Source organism: Lynx canadensis, chromosome E1 (genome assembly GCF_007474595.2).
Source record: "Lynx canadensis isolate LIC74 chromosome E1, mLynCan4.pri.v2, whole genome shotgun sequence".
Lineage (NCBI taxonomy): Eukaryota > Metazoa > Chordata > Mammalia > Carnivora > Felidae > Lynx > Lynx canadensis.
Genome location: NC_044316.2, coordinates 6,691,042 through 6,713,987, shown reverse-complemented (window position 1 = coordinate 6,713,987; position 22,946 = coordinate 6,691,042). Strand labels below are relative to the sequence as shown.

Here is a 22,946-nt window from a genome sequence, read left to right as displayed (position 1 = left end):
GGCCACCGTGAGTGTGTTCTCTATATTTATAGGTCTGTTTCTGCTTTGTTTGTTTTTGAGTCCACATGTAAATGAAATCATGTAGTATTTGTCTTTCTCAGTCTGTCTGATTTATTTCACTTAGCATAAAACCCTCTAGGTCCATCCATGATCACAAGCGGCAACATTTTACTCTTTTTTACGGCTTAGTAATATTCCACCATATATAAATACACACACACACACACACACACACACACACACACACACACACCACTTGGGCTGCTTCCGAATCCTTGCTATAGTACATAATGCTGCAACAAACACAGGAGTGCATGTACGCTTGTGAATTCGGGTTTTTGTTTTCTTTGGGTGAATACCCAATAGCACGACTACTGGGCCGTAGAGTAGCTCTATTTCTAATTTTTGGAGGAACCTCCATCCTGTTTTCCAAAGTGGCGCCTGTTTGCATTCCCACCCACAGCACACAAGGCTTCTTTCCCCGCCCCCCGCATCCTCACCAATAGCTTGCCTCACGTTTTTAAATCATATTAAGTACGATTTGAATTTTTAAAAGTCCTATTTGCTTTTTCTTTGATTCTATTCTCTCTCTCCCTCTCTCTCTCTTTTTTTTTTTCCATATCACTTGATTCTTTTGTTAAGGACTATTTTGTCTTTACATGTTAGTTGACATACATAATATAATCGACGTATAACGGTATATTAGCTCTAGGTGCACGACACAATGATTCCGTATTTGTATATATTGTGAAAAGAGCATGAGAAGTCTAGTTAACATTTGTCACCACACATAGTTCCAAAAACACTTTTCCTTAAAAATATGGAATGTTTCACCCGCCTGTGTGTGTGTTACCCATTTCTGGGGGCCATGCTAACGTCTACTGTTCTGATTTGGGGGTACGTGCTGCTAAAGCCTGCACTGTCCCTAATTTTTCAGCTTCATGTTAAGAACAGTTGCTTCATATCGACATTATGATTTCCTATTTTCCCTCCTATTATCCTACCATTTTTTAGTTCGTAGGGACCCGATTCTCCTGCTGACGGTGCCTGCTGATTCTCCCTCACGACGATTCTATTTTTAGTTTGTTTTCGTTGTGAGCTCCAAATCAGCCAGGGCTGTTCTCGGAATCCTATAATTTTTGACATCTGACATGGAGAGCTTTCCCATTTGCTTCCGCTGGAGCCCTGGGGGTTTCAACTGTCCTTCCACAGTGTCCTGTGCTTAGTATGCTAATTTCCTCCCCCAGGGAAGTTGCCTCACTGCACAGAAAAGATGACTTCGATCCCTGGGCTTTTTGCATTTTTCTCACTGGCAAACCCTTTCTTCTTCGCACCCAAGCCCCAGCCAGACTTTCAGGTGTCCTCAGTGCATCCCTGAGAAGTTCTGGTGCCCTTTTCAGGGATGGGGACTTACGCAGATTTGGTACAAACCCACACATGGTGTCACTTACCCGAGAAGCGTGTCATCTCCCAGGATAGCTGACCCCTCCATCAAACACTGAGCCAGTGTTGTCAAAGGCAACTTTTTCTGAAAAGGAGAACAACAACAACAACGACGACGATGTTGTAATGAAAACCACTCCAACAGTCATCTGCCTACTCTAAAACAGCAGAAAGTCAAATTCCTGCCTCAATACTGTGTTAGTTAAGATACAAACCGACCTTAAAATATGTTTAAAACCTAAACACTCATAGCGTACAAGGACGGATTAGACGCAGACAGGTCAAAACTCAGAAAATCAAAACTGAAATAAAGGTGCCAATTTAGGGGGCGCCTGGATAGCTCAGTCGGTTGAGCGTCTGACTCTGGCTCAGGTCACGATCTCACAGTTTGTGAGTTCAAGCCCCGCGTCGGGCTCTGTGCTGACGGCTCAGAGCCTGGAGCCTGCTTTGGATTCTGTGTTTCCCTCTCTCTCTGACCCTCCCCTGCTCATGATCTGTCTCTCTCTTTCTCTCTCTCTCTCAAAAATGAATAAGCATTAAAAAAAATTTTTTTAAAGAGATTTAAAAAAAAATGTGCCAATTTGGAAAATAAGCCTACAGTTTACAGACTGCATTTTATTTTTTATTTATTTATTTTTAATTTTTTTTAACATTTATTTATTTATTTTTTATTTTTTTAAAATTTTTTTTTTTCAACGTTTTTATTTATTTTTTTGGGACAGAGAGAGACAGAGCATGAACGGGGGAGGGGCAGAGAGAGAGGGAGACACAGAATCGGAAACAGGCTCCAGGCTCCGAGCCATCCACCCAGAGCCCGACGCGGGGCTCGAACTCACGGACCGCGAGATCGTGACCTGGCTGAAGTCGGACGCTTAACCGACTGCGCCACCCAGGCGCCCCAACATTTATTTATTTTTGAGACAGAGAGAGACAGAGCATGAACGGGGGAGGGTCAGAGAAAGAGGGAGACACAGAATCCGAAACAGGCTCCAGGCTCTGAGCGTTCAGCACAGAGCCCGACGTGGGGCTCAAACTCATGGACTGAGTGATCATGACCTGAGCTGAAGTCGGACGCTTAGCTGACTGAGCCACCCAGATGCCCCCAGACTGCATTTTAAAATACAATGAGAGGGGCGCCTGGGTGGCGCAGTCGGTTAAGCGTCCGACTTCAGCCAGGTCCTGATCTCGCGGTCCGTGAGTTCGAGCCCCGTGTCAGGCTCTGGGCTGATGGCTCAGAGCCTGGAGCCTGTTTCCGATTCTGTGTCTCCCTCTCTCTCTGCCCCTCCCCCGTTCATGCTCTGTCTCTCTCTGTCCCAAAAATAAATAAACGTTGAAAAAAATAAATAAATAAAATAAAATACAATGAGATAGGGGCGCCTGGGTGGCTCAGTAGGTTAGTCATCCAAGTCTTGATTTCGGCTCACATCACGTCATGGTTGTGAGTTAGAGCCCTGCGTTGGGCTGAGCATTGAGCCTGGAGCCTGCTTGGGATTCTCTCTCTCTGCCCCTCCCCTGCTCGCTTTCTCTAAAAAATGAAAATAAAGTGGAATAACAGAAAGAAAAAAAAAAAAAGACAAGATTTGAAACTTATGTTAACAATGACTTGAACAATGCTTTAAGTTCCAAAGGTCAGTTTCTCCCGGGAGAAGTACCACAGCTCCTTTGTATAAATGAGGCAGCTTATGGTCGAGACAGAGAGAGAGAGAGAGAGAGAGAGAGAGAGAGAGAGAGAGTGTGGGGGGGGGGGGGGGGGGAGGGAGGGAGGGGGAGGGAGAGAGAAAAGTGTTCACATACAGTGACAATGAGAAGAAAGTAAGCATAAAAACAAAGGCACCCTGCAAAGAAGACAGAAAATGCCTCTGAAAATATGAAAGACGCTTGACGTCATCAGTTATGAAGGAAATCCGCATCAGAGCCGCAAAGAGATACTACTTCATACCCACTAGCATGGCAAGGGCAATAATAACCAGAAACAAAGTATCGGTGAGCACGCGGAGCCTTGGTCAACAGGTAGAGAAACGCTGAGCTTCATCGAGCAGGGCTGGTGGAAATGCAAAATGGGGCAGCGCTTCTGGAGCGTGGCAACATTTCAATAAACGACACAAAATTACCATACGGCCTGGCGATTCTACTCAATTCCACTCAGAGTAATTGAAAGCAGATAGTCAAAAGAAACACACCACGTGTGTGCGCATGAGAACGGCAGCACGATTCGCAACAGCCGAAAGGCGCAAACAGCTTGATCGTCCACCACCTGATGCAGGGATCGATAAAAAGCGGTATAATCAGACAAGGGAATATTATTCAGCCATAAAAAGGAACGAAGCGGTGACATAAGCTGCGGGGGAACCTCGAAAACATTATGCTATGTAGGGAGAGCAGAAATCAGGACAATGGGGAGTGGTGACGTGTGTGCAGCCATCATACGGGAAGACCTCTCAGAAGGGGTGGCATTTAAGATGCAACCCACGTGGGAGAGAGAGTCAGCCATGCCTCAAAGAGACTTGAGAAAGAATAGTCCAAGTAGAGGGAACTGCATGCACAAAGGCCCTGAGGTGGGACCAATATGGCTTCCCTAAGGTCCCCACGGAGGCCAGTGCAGCTGGGGCACAGTGAGTGAGTGACAAGGAGTGGGTAGAGCATAAGGCAGAGGCCAGATCGTAGAGGGCCTTCTCCTCCAGAGGCAGGCACCGAGGTCTCATTCTGAGGGCGTCTGATGACCCTCGGAGGATTTAAGAGCGTGATCGGATTAAAATGACTCAATCCATGGGGCTCCTGGGTGGCTCAGTCAGCTGAGCACCTCTTTTTTTTTTAATGTTTATTTATTTTTGAGACAGAGGGAGACAGAACATGAGTTGGGGAGGGGCACAGAGAGAGGGAGACACAGAATCTGAAACAGGCTCCGGGCTCTGAGCTGTCAGCACAGAGCCCGATGTGGGGCTCGAACCCACGAACCATGAGATCATGACCCGAGCCGAAGTCGGATGCTTAACTGACTGAGCCACCCAGGCGCCCTGTGCACCTAACTCTTGATTTTGGCTCAGGTCATGATTCCGGGGTCATGGGGTCGAGCCCTGAGTTGGGCTCTGCCCTGAACACAAAGCCTCCTTAACATTCTCTTTCTCTCCCCTGCTTTCTCTCTAAAAACATAAATTAAAAAATAATTAAACTGACCTAAACTAACTAAATCCTGAGACAGACAAATTCAAATGGCTTGTAAGCGGGATCAAGCAGGAAAACAAGTTTTTAGGGTTCCATCCACTTGAATTTAGGGATCTGAACACCCCCAGGAAATCTGCATACTCTAATGTGTCCTCAGGGAAGACACGGGGAGGCAGGTCAACCCCCAAGAGTGATCTGGAAGTTCATGAGGGTCCTGAGGTAAATCCAGGGAGAGAGAGCCCGAGACACCTGTGTGGATAAGGCCTTCCTTGGGTCTAACATGTATCCCTCTCCCTGCGCTTAGACACGTCCATTCCAGTGGGGTCAGACGCCTTCCACGCAGGGGACAAAATCATTACTCGTCACTTCAAATGAAATGGGACATTCTTCTTGGTAAAAACTAGACTGGGCAACTCAGTATTAACACATCCAAACTTAAACATCACGTTCTAGTTGTCCTACAAGGCTGTGGTGTAGAAATTTCAGGAGACTTAAGAAAAGGTGCAGCAAACAATAGGTTATGAGGAAATGTATTTCCACATCACCTTTTTTTTTTTTAAATTGTGTTTAACATCTATTTATTTTTTGAGAGACAGAGACAGAGCGTGAGTGGGGGAGGGGCAGAGAGAGAGAAAGTCACAGATTCTAAAGCAGGCTCCAAGCTCTGAGCTGTCAGCACAGAGCCCGACGCGGGCTCGAACTCACAGACTGTGAGATCCTGACCTGAGCCGAAGTCGGATGCTTAACCAACAGAGCCACCCGGGTGCCCCCCTGCCCCCCCCAACATCACCTTTTATAAAAGTTATTTAAAGCACATTTTAAAAAAGTGTCTAAGGTAGTTAGAGAAGAAAAGAGTGAAGCAGGTCTAATATATGCTCACAGAGGCACCATGAATTATGGTCTTGTTCTTTTTTTTTTTTTTAACATTCATTTATTTTTGAGAGATTGAGAGAGACAGAGTGTGAGCGAGGAAGGGGCAGGGAGAGAGAGAGAGAGAGAGAGAGAGAGAGACAGAGAGACAGAGAGAGAGGGAGACAGACATGAATCTGAAGCAGGCTCCAGGCTCTGGGCCATCAGCACAGAGCCTGATGCAGGGCTTGAACCCACGACCCTGAGATCATGACCTGAGCCGAAGTTGGACGCTCAACCAACTGAGCCACCCAGGAGCCCCTGGTTTTGTTTTTAATCAGGAGTGATTCTGCCCTCTGTTCTCATGGGGGGTTTGGCAATGCACAAAGATACTCTCACTTATCACAACACGGCGGACACTTCTGGTGTCTAATGGATAGAGGCCAGGGATTCTGCTCAATATCCTACCACGCACAGGACAGCACCCCCGCCCCTCCGTGGAAATAAAGAATTACTCGGCCCAAAACATCAAGAGTGCTGAGGCTGAGAAACCTGGTTTAAAGAGAAAGGTCTTCAATACGTGAAGTCCTAAAATATCCCAATAATCAACCAGCGGAGATGCTCTGTCTTGAATGCAGACAGAACAATCATAGTATTGATCTCTTCTGGTTTGTGTTGAGCACCTCAAGCCCCATGACCCCCGGCTTTAGGGCAGGACCTCAGCTGTTCAGAATCCTTCTTTGAAATGTGACAAGGAAGAAAGCTAAGAGAGACGGTGCCTGTATCAGACTATAGAGGACTTTCAATAGCCAGGAGGTTGACATCCGCTGAAGAAACATACCTACTGGCTGATGACTCAAGTTTTTCTAACTATGGACAAAGATTAGTTCAATTAGTCCCATCAGAGGGTCTCAGTGAGCAAGAAACTGTGCCTGTGGGTGGCCAGAGGCACAAGGGTCAAGACCAACATAATAAAAACAGCCACTGATGATCATGAAGCTAACCAGTCTCGGGGAAGGATGGTGGGGACAGCCAAACATCTCTTCTGCAAAATGCAGACTAGAAAAACCAGCCTGAAATGTAGGACTTTGGGTCCTGCTCTTGTGCGAGGGAAGCAACATAAGTTTCCAGCCATTCCTAGTCACTTAACACCCTCGCTAATGCCTCTGAGATGCTTTCAGGTGGCAGAGAGGGTAGTAGTCAGTGACAAAGTATCACACAGTGACAGGGACTCCTGTTTCAATGGCCCTTTCATTCTTAAGATTTTTAACGGGGAGAATGACCTTCCTCTCTCTCTCTTGTCCTTGGTCCTATCTAGCTAGCTAGCTATCTATTGGAGGAGGTCACCGAGAGGATGTGACTGCTGACTGACCCGTGCACTGGACCCAGGCAATCGGAGGTTCCTCGCCCACTCCCCTGTCCTTGGAACATTCTATCCACCTGCCTCGCTCAACCAGCAAGCTGCCTTAAGGACACACCCCTGGGAGAGTAAAGTAAGGTGCTGTTGAGACCATCCGGACAGTCTACGCGACCAAACCCTAGTTGAGGTCTCTTTATGAACTTTTAAGATTTGGAGAGGGGGAGGTGGGATCTATTGGTCTTATGACCACCCAAGACAAACCACGTAAATAAGCTTCCTTATTAAACCTGCCACCTACTTAATCTGGAGCGGTCTGTCTGCCTCTTCCTTTGGTCTCTACTCGCCCTCTGTGTACAAGGGCCAGTTTACTGGACTTACAGTAAACTGAACAGGAACAGGAAATACATGGGCATGGCGCATGAAGTCACCAGAAGGGTTACACCAACCAGTGTCCCTTGCATCTGTGACTCTTGCCACCAGAGAGCCAGTGACAGGGACCAGCCTTTTGTGTACCCTTCCACAAAGATTCTAAGTGGATCCATTATACTCACGTGTGTCTGTTCTTAGTGGCTCTATTTCCCCCCACAAATATTGGCATACAACATACACGACTCTACGCCTTGCTCTCTGCTTGGTGTGGAGATACCGTGTGCCCCATTTCCCATGGTGACACACACAGCTGGCCCATTCTTTCTTTCTGTTTCTAACGGATACATAGATCACTGAACGAAGACGACAACATTTATTTAAACAAGTCCTCTACTGGGGCACCTGGCTGGCTTAGTCGGTTGAGTGTCCGACTTCAGCTCAGGTCACGATATCATGGTTCGTGGGTTTGAGCCCCTTGTCGGGCTCTGTGCAGACAGCTCAGAGCCTGGAGCCTGCTTCCGATTCTGAGTCTCCCTCTCTCTCGGCATCTCCCCTACTCTCGTTCCATCTCTCTCTTTCAAAAAATAAACATTACAAAAAACTAAAATAAACTTCCCCCCAATTCTAGAGGACTGATAGAACCTTAAGAATTAAGGTTAGGGAAGCCACAATGTTCCAGGGTCTGGAAGTCATCAAATCGACTTTTCTGAGATGACTGTTCCCTCTAAAATTATCTCAGGAACAATCAACACACTTTGTAGAATGACTAAGAGACAAAAAGTCTAATCCTAATATCCACTCTGTTTCCCCAACATATACACCCATACCCTCTAGTCCTGAAAACTGCTGATTCCAAGCCCAGGCAACTCCCGAGTTCTCTCTCCAAAAGACACAGCCCAGACGGGCTGCTCAGGGCTCAGTAGTTGTCAATGGTCATTTCAGCTGAACGGTGGGGCCCCAATAATGGCAGTGGGTTACACCTCTTGAATATTTACTTACGTTAAGCACTGTGCTAGGCATTCCTGTGTTATTACCTCACTGAGCTCTCAAACAACGTTATTGGGTAGAAATTCGTTACTGTTCTTACCAAATGAAGAAGGCAAGAGATATACAAAGCTAACTGACTTGTCCAAGGTCAGGTATAATCAGGAAACAGCGGACCTGGGCTTCAAGCTCAGGCGGTCAGCTTCCAGAGCTTAAGATCATGATGCTAACTTGCTTCTGGAGAGAAAGGAAAGATTCAAACTGGCTTGCTGACACATCAGGCAGGTCCTGTGCCTAAAATACTCCTGGGCCATCCATTCATGACACAGATGTATTTTTAGCATCGCCTACCCTGTGGCGGGCCCTGTTCTAGGCATTAAAAACGCGGTCGTGATGGATGGGCAAGATCCCTGCTCCCGTGGAACTCATGTATCCGTGGAGGGGAACGATCTTAAGGACTTCAGATAATCATATTACACACGATGAAGGAAATAAAATGAGGTGATGTGATTGGGGGAGGAAGGGAACGAACACATTAGGTGCTGAGAACCCCTGAGCTGAGAATCGAAAAATAAAAAAGTTGCAGGCACACCCGTGTTCTGCGACAGGTCAGTGCCATTGGGACAATGATGACAGTGGGTGGGAACAAGAGCTGAGCTCAGAGATGCAGGGGAAGGCGTATCATTAGGGCCCAAGGGTCAGAGTGAGGAGCTCAAATGTTATTCTACAATGGAAATCTTTGGGTGGGACTGAAGCAGGACAGTGGCATCGTCTGATCTCCGTTGTAGACAGTGGATTATAACAGGGATGGGTTTGGAGTGGAGAGTGGGGGACCCGTTGGGAACAGCTATGTTCAGGCCAGAGATGATGCCTGCATGGACGAGAGTGGCAAATGCTGAAGCACGTGGAAATTGTCTGAAGGAAGACAGTGGGCCCTCCTAAAAGTCTGGGTGTGGAAAGAGAAAGATAAAGGGTAACGTCTAGGAGTCAAGGAGGTGGTTTTCCTGTACCATTCTTGACTGTTCCACCTTCTTTGCTAGATCCTCCTCCAGTGAGGGCTTAAAATGTTGCAGGTCCTGGGGCTCTTGACTCAAGGCCATCTATCTCCTTAAGTGATCTCATCAAATCTTAGGGAGTCTAGGGTCGCTCGAGCCAGAGAGACCCCAAAAGCCCTCTTCACTCTTCAAACCCCCATGTCCATTCAAGACCCGGATGCTCTACATGGTATATCTACCACATCTGCCAATTTCTCTCCATCTTCCCTGATCCTGGTGTATCTCCCAAAGATCGCCGCCATATTTGTCTCTCTTACTTCCACCATAGCCCCTGCCCCACACAACTGGGGCCCCTGCCCCATATACCCCGCCATAGCCACCGCCCCATTTTTCACACAACTGCCAATAAATGAGACCATGCCGCTCCTGATTAAAGCACTGGCTCCCCACTGCTCTTAGAGATCAAGTCCAAATCCTTACCATGCCTACACAGTGAGATGGGGTCCCCGCTGTCTCATTTCCTGCCTCTCCCCTTGTCATCATCCATACTCTACGACCCCCTCGTGTTTCTCGAAAATGCCCCCGACTCCTTGCTGTCTCTGAAAACTCTGCACATGTCATCCCCTGTCCTACAGGCACCTTGACCTCTTTTGGTGCCACTACCTTCTGCTGTCCTTAAAGGCCACTTCCTCACAGAAACCCTCTACTATTTAATTCCTAGTGACGCCTAATTACTGACTCCACGGAATGGCTGCCTCCCTGCAAGACTGTGAGCCTCCAGAGAACAGGGATCTTGCTGGGTTTGCTCAGCACGCGGCATTAAGTGTGGCTTCACGTGGCAGACGTGGCCCTTTCCAAGTATTTAGTGATTAAGGTGGAGAAGGACCTCCTCCTAACAGTGTGCTTGCTGAATGGGAATGCCCTACAGAAGAAGCACAAGGACGGTGAAAAACCAATCACGTTCATTATACTGACGGTCTCAGAAACCAACGAATTAACCAGCTATTGGCCTGGACTAAAGGAAGCAAAATGGCAACCTGATTCGTATCTTCTCTAGTCTCCATCCCACATAAGGAATCTGGTTTAGCTCAGTACCCACTGAATAGTGCTGCTCGGGTCCCCGAGACAGTGCCAACCAAACTCCACTTCTCAGTCTGCTCCCGTGTGACAGCCAGCCCCGGCTTTCAGGTATACAGTAAGGCTGGAGGGTTGGAAACTACTAAACTGCTAAGAACTAATGAGCTTGGGGGCACCTGGGTGGCTCAGTCGGTTGAGCGTCCGACTTCGGCTCAGGTCATGACCTCACGGTCTGTGGGTTCGAGCCCCACGTCGGGCTCTGTGCTGACAGCTCGGAGCCTGGAGCCTGCTTAGGATTCTGTGTCTCCCTTTCTCTCTCTGCCCCTCCCCTACTTGCTCTCGTTCTCTCTCAAAAAAACAAAACAAAACAAAACAAAAAACAAAAAAACCCCCACAACTAGTGAGCTTGTTTATTTTTTTTTTTTTTTTTTTTTTTTTTTAAATTTTTTTTTTTTCAACGTTTATTTTTTTTGGGACAGAGAGAGACAGAGCATGAACGGGGGAGGGGCAGAGAGAGAGGGAGACACAGAATCGGAAACAGGCTCCAGGCTCCGAGCCATCAGCCCAGAGCCTGACGCGGGGCTCGAACTCACGGACCGCGAGATCGTGACCTGGCTGAAGTCGGACGCTTAACCGACTGCGCCACCCAGGCGCCCCAGTGAGCTTGTTTAAAAACAAGCGCCAAATAAGGGGGTGCCTGGGTGGCCCAGTCAGTTAAGCGTCCGACTCTTTGTTTCAGCTCAGATCATGATCTCACAGTCGTGGGATCAAGCCCTGCATCAGGCTCTGTGCTGACAGCATGGAGCCTTCTTGGGATTTCCTCTCTCTTTGCCCCTCCCCCGCTCTCCCAAAATAAATGAGCATTAAAAAAAAAAAAAAGTGACCAGTAGCAACAAACTGCCATGGGCTCCAATAAAAACCTGTGCACCTTCCGGGATAAAGTCCCTTCCCATCCTGAGACTCTAGGACTCCACCTCTCATTTCCGCTGGCCTTATTCCCCGAGGACCACCTCTTGACCTTCTCTCTCCCTCTCCCTCTCTTTTTACAGAACTATAGATGACAGATGATGTTACATTAGTTTCAGATGCGTAATGTAGTGATTCGACACCCCTATACACATGCACATTATCTATGTGCACTGTCACCGTTGTATGATATTACCACACCACTGACTATTCCCCAGGCTGTCATCCCTGTGACTTATTCATCCCATAACTGGAAGCCTGGACCTCCCTCTCCCCTCCACCCCTTTCACCCATCCCCCTACCGCCTACCCTCTGGCCTCCATCAGTCTGTTCTCTGTATTTACATCTCCCTCTCTGAACACCTACCTTCCTCGTTTGGTGTTAGCTCATTACTTACTTCACTCCCAATCTTCCCCATTCTCTTCTATTTTTTTTTTTTTAAGTTTCTCACTTAAAATTTTTTTTAATGTTTTATTTTTTGAGAGACAGAGAGAGACAGAGCGTGAGCAGGGGAGGGGCAGACAGAAAGGGAAACATAGAATCCAAAGTGGGCTCCAGGCTCTGAGCTGTCAGCACAGAGCCTGACATGGGGCTCGAACCCATGAACACAAGATCATGACCTGAGCTAAAGTCAGACGCTCAACTGACTGAACTACCCAGGCACCCACTCTATAAAAAAAAAATTTTTTTTTAATGTTTTATTTTATTTTTTGAGAGACACAGAGCATGAGCAGGGGAGGGGCAGAGAGAAAGGGAGACACGGTTAAGGTTCTCACTTTTAATCCCTTTTTCTTTTTGCCTGTTCCTTGGGTCTTGACATATCTCCTTACCTAATAATCTCAGAGAAATGAGCACATATTTCAGTATGAGGCAATTAATAAGTGCCATGGCTCCTATTAAACCCCTGGATGTGTTACTTCAGAAAAAAACTGGAAAAATGGATTTGAGTCACGGCCTTGGACATTTTTTTCTGGCTGGTCTGAGGCTGTTCAATATTTAAAATATCTCTATGACTTTCTTTCCTGCCAGATCATATATTCGGTCCCAGGAGGACGTGAGAAGACTGATCAGCTCAAGAAATCAATGACCAAATCAGATGCTTGAAATTTATGCTGTGGAATCACTGACCTATACGTATTTGAGCAATACCCCCGTATTGAGCACAGACTTCCTCCAGGTCGACCAGAGGGGTGTCCAATTTGTATAGTGATCACTGTAATCCTCAGGGCCTGACAACAGCCACTGTGTGCACCCCCCCCCCCCGCCAACAGCAGCCCCATCACCTGTGTCCCAGCTAGCGAATCATGGCCAGCCATGGCAACACCATTTCTCTCCAACACGTATTCCCCTCCTTAGCCTCCCTTGCAGCTAGGGCAACATAAAATAAATTATTTTGGGAAAGGCTCTTCTCTTCCCCGATAAAAACAAAACAGAAACAAGCATGCAAAGATAGTTGATCTTCTATACCACCCTCACGTGTTCTGCCTCTGATGGGGTTAACATGAAGATGTGATGCCTGGAGCCACAGCAGCCACGTTACAACTACTAGGAGGGACAAGAACATCGCAGACATGCTGGCCCAAAGCTGACGAATACACCTCAGGACCCACTACCTCAGACATCTCATTAAGTGATAAGTAAGATCCTTTATGCAAAAGTCACAATTAATCAGTGTGTTAACTATGTCTTGTATTTGCTGTAATCTGAGGCTTTGACATCTGGTGCCTTGATGACCCTGGGGGGACCACCTCTGCCAGGGTTGGCCGATTTTTTTTTAAATGTTTATTTATTTTTTGAGAGAGACAGACAGAGCACAAGTGAGGGAGGGGCAGAGAGGAAGGGAGACACGGAATCTGAAGCAAGCTCCAGGCTCTGAGCTGTCAGCACAGAACCCGACAGGGGCTTGGACTCATGAACAGCCAGATCGTGACCTGAGTTTCAAGTCAGACGCTTAATCGACTGAGCCACCCAGGCGCCCCCATTATCATTTTTTTTAATGTTTATTTTTGAGAGAGAGAGAGAGAGAGGCAGGCAGAGTACAAGCAGGGAAGAGGCAGAGAGAGAGGGAGACACAGAATCCAAAGCAGGCTCCAGGCGCTGAGCTGTCAGCACAGAGCCCGATGCGGGGCTCGAACTCACGAACCGTGAGATCGTGACCTCAGCCGAAGTCGGACACTTAACTGACTGAGCCGCCTAGGCGCCCCTGCAGACTCTCCCTTTAGACGGTTCGGGTGCCCGTTGCTAAAACATCGGATACACACAGAATTACTTCCACAGATATTTCCCAAACCCTGTGAACACTGTCTTTCTACCACACATAAGTGATTCCTTCTGGGAATGTTAAGAAAGAAGCCACCAGCACTGGGAAGAAGATGGAATGATTGACAGGGAAGGTTCCAGAATGGCGGCATGAGACAGGATGAAGCATCCCGACACATCGCGTGACGGTCACTCAACATGAGCCCGCTTAAGCTGGGGGTGGGAGGCTCAGGAAGACCCCTGGGAAGCAGAGGTCAACAGTAACTGCATGCCAGAGACAGAAACACACCAAGCATGTTGACCATGAACTCAAGGAGGATTAAAACCTCCTAGATGGCAGAGTCCTTGAAATAAAGCCAATGGAACCTCTAAAAATTTGTTTTAATCTCTGGTGGAGTTGGGGGCGGGGAGGAGGTCAGGAGGGAAGCCAGAGACGACTGGTTCCAGCAAGGACTATTCAACAGGATCACAATAGGCAATGCCTCTTATTACTAATGCAGCTTACACACAAAGACATTAGGCTACCTTCATTTGTCGGGCTCTCTTTCAAGGTTTCATTAACTTTTATTAACCTTTCGGTAGCCTTCCCTTACAGGGAAGGGGTGCCCGGGTGGCTCAGTCGGTTAAGCCTCCAACTCTTGGTTTCGGTTCAGGTTATGATCTCACGGTTTCAGGAGTTCGAAACCCGCGTTGGGCTCTGTGCTGGCAGCACGGGGCCTGCTTGGGATTCCCTCTTTCTCCCTCTTTCTGCCTCTTCCCCACTCGCACTGTCTCTGTCTCTCTCAAAATAAATACACTTTAAAAATAAACAAATAAAATGAAGTTTTCATTATAGGGAAAATAATTTTCACAATGGTCTTTACAGGTGCCCTAGGGGGGATTTTTTTCCAAGGGATCCTAAATACTCTGGAGGCACAGGGAGCCTGTAAGTGAGAGAAAGCAGAGAGAAGACAGCTTAGAGCATCCCTAACCGTGGAATCCCAAGCACACCCTGGTTGCTCCCGTCTGGGGAGAACAAAGAGAGGGACAGAGGGACAGGGTCTTGCCTGCTGAGGGTGGGGAAGGATGCCTCGGGCAGGGTTCAAGGGCAGGAAGGGGTGGGAAGGGGCTGCCACACGGCAGAAACACAGGACACGTCAACCCTCAGACACAGAAATGGCCGTAGAAACACAGCGTAACCAAACACGGCCCCAGGAGCCAGGGGCTCCTGTCCTCCGATGGCCAGGTTTAAGCTGCCGGGGTGGTGCGGTCAGGGCGTGGGGGGTACTTACAGAGCGCTTGTCAGCCTCAGCCCCTTGCTGGCCCTGGAGACATGCGGTGAGCTTCTTGTGCGTGCTGTGGGAGACTTGCTTCACCAGCTCCAGGCGTTTCTCCACCTGCACACAGAGCAGTGGGCGGGGTTACCAGGTGAGGGCAAGGTCAGGAGAAGCAGGGCCATCCATCTGGGCAACCGAGGGAGAAGAGCCTACCCCGTGTCTGTGCAGAGACAAGCACTGCTGGGGATTCAACACCCAACGCTGGAGAACCAGAGCTGGGGGGAGGGAGGGACAATCACAGACGAGGAGACTCTGTGACCCCGCAGTGAAATGACAGCCAGGTCTCCTGAAAAGTCTTACCTAAACCGGTATTTAAAGTAATATATAGGGGTGCCTGGGTGGCTCAGTCGGTTGAGCCTCTGGCTTTAGCTCAGGTCATGAGTTCGAGCCCTGCATCGGGCTCTGTGCTGATGGCTCAGAGCCTGGAGCCTGCTTTGGATTCTGTGTCTCCCTCTCTTTCTGTCCCTCCCCCGCTCACGCTCTGTCTCTGTCTCTGTCTCTCTCTCTCTCTCTCAAAAAAAAAAAAAAAACCTACTTAAATAAACATTAAAAAAAATAAAGTAATATCATAAAGGGAGAGAAGCTGTGTCTAAACAGACTGCATGAGGAGCAGCGTAAGCGGTTTAAACGGGCACTGGGAACGACTCAGTTTTAACGGGAAGATATATTTCATGTCTATATGCTAAGGGGCCTGTGACAACCTTACCTGAAGAAGGTCTTCACTCAGAACTTCAGTCTTTTCTGCCCTAAAGAGAAAATTGAGAAATATATCAGTGAAAAAAAAAAAAATTAAGAACACAGTCTCGTACTTATTCCCCACTTCCTCTGCTCATGGTGAGACTAGAAGAACACACATTATTAGCGGACATTTCTAGCAAGAGAAAATACAGACCATACTGGCATTTACGGGGAACCTTAAATACTCTGGCAAGTAAGATCCTCTGAAGAGTCTATTACCGTTTCGACCCGGGATGAAGGACAGCAAAACCATTTCTGCTGTTCCAGACATTTTTTTTTTTTAAGTAACAGAATTAAACATGTTCCCCAACTTGTACCCCATGGCCTCCCCCAAATAAGCAAGAAAAAGTAACAGAAATCTGACCAGGGATCGATAAACAGCAAACAAGGAGAAAACATGGATTCCTAGTGATAAACTCAAATGCCACCATTCAGATCTGGCAACCAAGCATTAGGCGCCCCGCCAGAAAGTGGGGGTGGGGGAGCTTGAACCCGAGGTGAACACATCTGGAGAAAGAACCTGGACACGGGCCGAAGTGCCCCCAACCTCTTAGCAACCCCTGCACCACATCAGGGGAGAATGCGAATCTTATATGGCGCAAAGCATTCCTAATTTATTGTCTAGAGAATCTCAGAGATAAGGTTCGGTCAGTGATTTCTCTCCCGTGGGCGTGTTCTCTGTCTGTCATCTTGTCTCTCTGGGGGTCACTCTCTCCCTCTCACACGCACACATACAAACTGCAAATTCCCATGAAAACAGATGATCAACACTCAAGGTACAGAGGAAGAAAACACAATATACGGAGAGCCTGAAGAACTTCAACGACCAGAATTGTCAAAGATGGCAACATATGTATGAAATACTGAAGAACTAATGATACACTGAAATATTAGTGCCAGGACTTCCACTTCTGGGGAGACGGAGGGAACACATTTCACCTATTTCCCGTCGCTAACTAAAAGCAAAACCTTGGGGCTTTCCGTATAAAACAGAAGACTTTGCAAGGCGGACAGAAGGTAGACTGGCTAGTGACCGCCAGACCCAACGAACGGCATGGTGTGAAATATGGGACTTCTGCCTCACATATTCCACACTTGAAGCTGTGAACGGAAATACCAGTGAGTGCAGACATAAAAAGTCCAACAAAAGCCAGGTCCCTGTAGCCCGGGGATCAGGAAGGCGGCAGCCTAGCAAGATAGAAAATGTTCATAGATAATGACTGCTCACTCCAGCCAAATGCTACAGAAGAAAAAACCGTTGTCCTACCCCATCCACACCAGCCAACACTGGGAAGGGCACCTAGCCCTTCACCCTTGCCTGGCTATATCAAAGCACCCAATCCTCCCCTTCCTCTCGGCCAGTGTAGCATCAGAGACGTTTGAGTATGGAGCTGGGACATTTGTCACTGCTCAGCTATAACAATGGAAACCATATGAGCGGTCCACACATCCACCCTCACCTTGTGTTGACAAAGCCTCTGTCTCCTCCTCCGGGAACGTGGTGTAACGGGAGGCCCAGGGGAGTCGAGACTTTCACCATCATCCGGCAGTAACAAAACCACCCTCTGGATGGCAACAATGGAAGCCTAGTGGGGAGCAATAATGAGCCACTCCCAGCCAGGGCGGTATCAGTGAAGGCCTAATGGGGAGCCAGAATTCCCACTCTCACCCAGCAGTAACGAGGGGCATCACCCTCGTGGGGGTGTGGGAACCAGTGACGGCCAAGGGGGGAACGAGGACTTCTATTTCCACCTGGCAGTAACAAAGCAGAATTCTCCCTTCCCTTGCTAGAATGAGATCAGAGGAAGTCAGCTAAAAGAGAAAGTTTAAATAAAACCCAGCATCTCATCGTATAAGACAATAGTCAAGTATCAATAAAAAATTGCATATCCTATCAAGAACCAGAAAGATCCCAACTTGAATGAAGGCAATCAATGAATGCCAAGAGCAGGATGACGGAGACGTTTGAATTATCTGACAAAGACTTTAAAGCATTCGCCAAGAAAATGCTTTGATAAGCATTTATGAACGTGCTTGAAATGAATAAAAAATATATAGAAAGTCTCAGAACAGAAGATATAAAAAAGAAGAAAATGAAAATTTTAAAGTTGAAAACTGTAATAATCTAAGTTAAAAATCCTGGTAGATGGGGGGGGGGGTGTGCCTGGATGGCTCACCCGTTTGGGGGTCTGACTTTGGCTCAGGTCAGGATCTCATGTTTTGTGGGTTCGAGCCCCGTGTCGGGCTCTGTGCTGACAGCTCGGAGCCTGGAGCCTGTTTCCGATTCTGTGTCTCCCTCTCTCTCTGTACTCTGTCTCTCTCAAAAATAACCGCCCCCCCACCAAAAAAAAATTCCTGGTGGATGGGTTCAACTGTCGAATGGAGAAAGCAGAGGAAAAATCTGTGAACTGCAACAAAGCACAAGAGAAATTTCCCAGTCGAAACAACAGAACAAAGATAGAACAAACAACCCAAACCAAAGCATTAGGGACCCGCGGAACTATAGTGGAAGATTAAATGTTTATGTCATCAGAGTCCCAGAAGAGGGAAAAGAAGGGGGCTGAAAAAATACCCAAAGGTATAATGGCTGAAAAGTGCCCCAATTTGGCAAAAGATGTAATATTCAAGAAGCTGACCACATACAAACAGGATAAACACAAGGAAGTCCTCACCAAAACTCATAGTCAAATTTCTGAAAACTAAAGACAAAGAAAGACTCGATAACGGTGAGACAAAAATGATACCTTACTAATGGAGGGGAAACAACTCAAATTACAGAAGATTTCTGATGAGAGACTACAGAGGACAGAGGGATGTGGGACACCATTTCCCAAGTACTGAAAGAAAATAACTGCTAACCTACAATCCTATATCCAATTAAAAATATCCTTTAGGAATGCAAAAACATCAGGGTGTTCTCAGATAAAAGAAAACTAACAAAACGTGTCATCAGCAGGCTCGTCTTAAAGAACTGCTAAGGGAAGTTCTAAACAAAGAAAAAGAAATGGTAAAAGAAATAACCTTCAAGTATCAGGAACGAAAAAAGAACCTGGTGGTCAAAAATAGTAAATGAGATAGTCTTCTTTCTCCCCTTGAGTTTCCTATATTAATGGTTGAAGCAAAAAATTTATAACATTGTGTATATGGCTCCATATGTATGTAAAGGAAATATTTAATACAATTATACTTTATTTGGAAGAGGGTAAAGGGACATAGAGGGAAGTAAAGGTTCTAGATTTCACTGAAACTGGTAAAATAAAGATACTAGTATGCTGTGATAAGCTGTGTATATGTAATAACCAGAGCCATGGCTAAAAAAGCTACATAAGAAGATACACTCAAACATGTTATAGAGAAATCAAAATGTAACCTAACCCAGAAGGAAAGACAAAACAATGAAAAGAGAAAAAACCAAACATAAAATAAAAAATAGTGGACGTAAGCCCTAAACCAGCCATACTTATGTTAAATGTAAATGGTGCAAATATACCAGTTAATAGAGATTGGCAGAGTAGGTTAAAAATGTTGTCTAAGAGAATCTCACTTCAAAGGACTATTTTCTTTTTTTAACGTTTATTCATTTTTGAGAGACAGAGTGCAAGTAGGGGAGGGGTAGAGAGAAAGACACAGAATCTGAAGCAGGCTCCAGGCTCTGAGCTGTCAGCAGAGTCCCACATGGAGCTCGAACTTGGGAAGGTGAATTCCTGACCTGAGTCGAATGAGAATCTCACTTCAAATATAATTATATAAGTAGGTTGAAAGTAAAATTGTAGAAAAATATACTACATAAACATTAGTCAAAAGCAAGCAGGAGTACCCATATTAACATACTACTAGTAGGCTTCTAAGACAGAGAAAATGACTAGCGACAGAAAGGAGAATCATATATTCATAAAAGATCAATCGAATAGGAAGACATAGCAATCCCAAGTGTGTATGAACTAAACAACAATACTGCAAAATACGTAAAGCAGAAACTTATAGAACTAAAAGGACACATAGACAAATCCACATTCGTAACTGGAGACATCAATACTTCCTCTCTCAATTATTGATTGACCAACTAGATATACAAAATTAGGAAGAATAAGTAAGGACACAATAACTCCATTAACCAATAGATTTTAACTGACATTTATAGAACACTGCATTCAACATCAGCGGACACATACTTTTTCCAGGGCTCATGGGACATATACAACATACAACATCTGGGGTCATAAAACAAACCTCAATTAACTTGAAATAAATGAAATCATAGACAATGCATTATCCAACCACAGAAGATGTCAAAATAGAAATCAGTAACAGAAAGATAAGAAGAAAATATTGGAAAGTTCAAATACTTGGACACTCAATGAAACACCTCTAAATAATCCATGGGCCAAAGAGAAAGCCTCAAAAGAAATAAATAAAAAATACTGACCTGAATAAAAATGAAAATACCATGTATCAAAATGTTGGATGCAGCCAAAGCAGTGCTAAAGAGGGAAACTGGTAGCACTAAAATCCACACATTAGAAAAAGAAACATTCTCAAATTAAAATATAAGTTCCTACTGCAACACCTATAAAAAGTGAGTTAAAATAAATCCAAAGGAAGGACATCATAAAGATAAGGGCAGAAATGAGTGAATTTAAAACAAAACAACAAAATAATAATAGAGAAAAATCAATGAAAGAAAGATCGGGTCCTTTAAAAAACTAAGGACAATTGAAATACACTGTAGCATGACTGAAAAGAAAGAAAAAGACAAATCACCAATAGTAGGAGTGAAACAGGAAATATCACTACAGAACACTGTAAATTTCAAAATGTCTTTGAACAACGTTACACATGTAAATTTGACACCTTGTATATGATGGACTAATTATTCAAAAAAAAAAGTTACTGTAATATACCCAACAGGAACAGACAATCTTAATAGTCTGTAACTAGCAGGAATTTGAACTTCTACGATTAACTACCTCCCACCCCGCGAAGTCTTCACAAAATAATTCTACCAAATGTTTAAAGAAGAATTGACATCAATTCTATACAATGTCTTACAGAATATAGAAGAGGAGGGAATACTTCCCAATTCATTTTATGAAGCGAATATTCTTTTGATACCAAAGCTAGACAAAAAAACAGTAAAAATAAATAAGTAAAATTAAAACTAAGATAACTATAGACTAATATTCCTCATGAATATAGATGTCCAAATCCTTAACAAAAGATTACCAAAAGAATTCAATAATATATAAAAATAATTATTTACCATGACCAAGGTGGGTTTGTTCCAGGGATTTGAAAATCAATCAGTGTAATCCATCATCTCAAATACAGACTGAAGAAGAAAAACCGGATCATATCAATAGATGTAGAAAAAGCATATGCAATTCAATTCAAAACCCATTCTTGGTGAAAACTCTCAGAAAACTAACAATAGAAGGGAATGTCCTCAACTTAAATAACATGTGTAAAACAAAACAAAACAAAAACAATATCCTACAGTTAACATTATAGTTAGTGGTGAAAGATGAGATGCTTGACTTCCGAAGACCAAGAACAAGGCCAGTATGTCTGTACTTGACATTCATTCAACATAGTGCTACGCGTCTGAGTCAGTGCAGTAAGGCCAGAAAAGTAAACATAAACCAAAGAGATCTGAAAGGAACAAATTAAAATATCCCTATTTACAGATGACATTATTGTCTACGTACAAAATCCAAAAAACCTACAGCGTGCGAGCAGGGGAGGGAGGGAGAGAGAATCTTCCGCTCAGCATGGAGCCTGACGCAGAACTTGATCCCACAACCCTGGGATCACGCCCTGAGCCGAAATCAAGAGTCAGATGCTCAATCGACAGAGCCACGCAGGTGCCCCTCCAATGGGAATTTTTTAAGGTGATGGGTTGCCCCGTATCCCGTTTGTGCTGGTGGTCACACAAATCCATGTGTGTTAAAACTCAAAGAACCATAACGAAAACGTGAGGTTTACTTTGTGCAAATTTTTAAAGTAAAAAATAATTTCTTAAAAGAAAATCGAGATAATAGACAATAGCAGAAGTCAATGAGGGAGGAGGAGGTGAATGAGGGAGGGGAGTTAAGTATTCTCAGCTCCTGGGGGCGCCTAGGTGGCTCAGCTGGTTGAGTGTCTGACTTTGGCTCAGGTCATGATCTCGGGGTTCCTGAGAGTCCCACATCCAGCTTTTTGCTGTCTTCGTGGAGCCCCCTTTGGATCTTCTGTCCTCTCTCTCTGCCCCTCCCTCACTTGTGCCTGCATGCACCCTCTCTCCCCACCCTCCTCTCTGTCCCTCCCAGGTTGGCACTCTTTGTCTCTCTCTCAAAAATAAACATTTTTAAAAAAGGCCTAAACACGCCAGTTAAACACTAAACATGTTCAGCATAAAAATAAATAATAATAAAGAGAATTAGCATAGAGCTAGATTTTTAGAAACTAAGAACTGTATCTAAAACATAAACAATCATTCCGATTAAAGAGAAAAACAGGGAAAAAAAAAAACATACCAGGCTATTTCTAATTAACATTATAATAATGTTGGCCAAAATAGACTTTGAGGCAAAAAATAAATAAATAAAATAAAATAAAATAAATAAAATAAATAAAATAAAATAAATAAAATAAATAAAATAAAATAAAATAAAATAAATAAATACAAAACAAAAAAAAAAACAAAAAACGACATTAAAAGGGAGAGAGGATCGCAATATAATGATAAAAGTCGACCTCATCTAGGGGCTATGAGAATTTGAAACTTGGATGTACCTGTTTAGAATCACAAAGTATATAAATCAAAACTGACAGAACTTCAGGGAAGCCCTAAAAAAATGTACCATAGGGGCGCCTGGGTGGCGCAGTCGGTTAAGCGTCCGACTTCAGCCAGGTCACGATCTCGCGGTCCGTGAGTTCGAGCCCCGCGTCAGGCTCTGGGCTGATGGCTCGGAGCCTGGAGCCTGTTTCCGATTCTGTGTCTCCCTCTCTCTCTGCCCCTCCCCGTTCATGCTCTGTCTCTCTCTGTCCCAAAATAAATAAAAAAATAAAAAAAAAAACGTTGAAAAAAAAAATGTACCATAATTGAAATGTCAGCATTTCCCTTTTAATTAATGAGAGGTAAGGCAGAAAAAAAGTTAATCAAGATACAGAGGATTTGAAAAACCTAAGTCAACACGATTTATTTGACAGACATACATGGAACCCTGAATATCATCACTATAGAATATAAATTCTTCTCATGCAGACAAGAATTCATTTCCAAAAAATAACCACTTATTAGCCTATAAAGCTCTTCTCGATCAACCCCAAAGAACAGATGTCTTGCAGATGATGTTTTCTGACCCCGGTGCAATTTCGTTTGAAATCATTAACTAAAAAGTTAAAATTAAAAAGCAACAACAACAAAACAAGATTTGGAAACTTCAAAAC

The 22,946-nt window shown here is 45.0% G+C and overlaps 1 protein-coding gene across 4 annotated transcripts in view; it reads right to left on the bottom strand.

Moving 5' to 3' along the window:
- The window catches only part of ARHGAP44 (Rho GTPase activating protein 44), a 179,340-nt gene that overhangs the window by 66,584 nt on the left and 89,810 nt on the right, over nucleotides 1-22,946 (bottom strand). For all 4 annotated transcript variants that reach the window (XR_003964576.1, XM_030295123.1, XM_030295121.1 and 1 more), the window contains exons 2-4: nucleotides 15,487-15,526; nucleotides 14,736-14,840; nucleotides 1,452-1,528 (exon numbers count right to left, since the gene is read on the bottom strand). Coding sequence is in view for 3 of the 4 variants with exons in the window: in XM_030295123.1 (XP_030150983.1) it covers nucleotides 1,452-1,528; nucleotides 14,736-14,840; nucleotides 15,487-15,526 (222 nt within the window). In the remaining variant the exon portion in view is untranslated. The remainder of the gene's footprint in view (nucleotides 1-1,451; nucleotides 1,529-14,735; nucleotides 14,841-15,486; nucleotides 15,527-22,946) is intronic.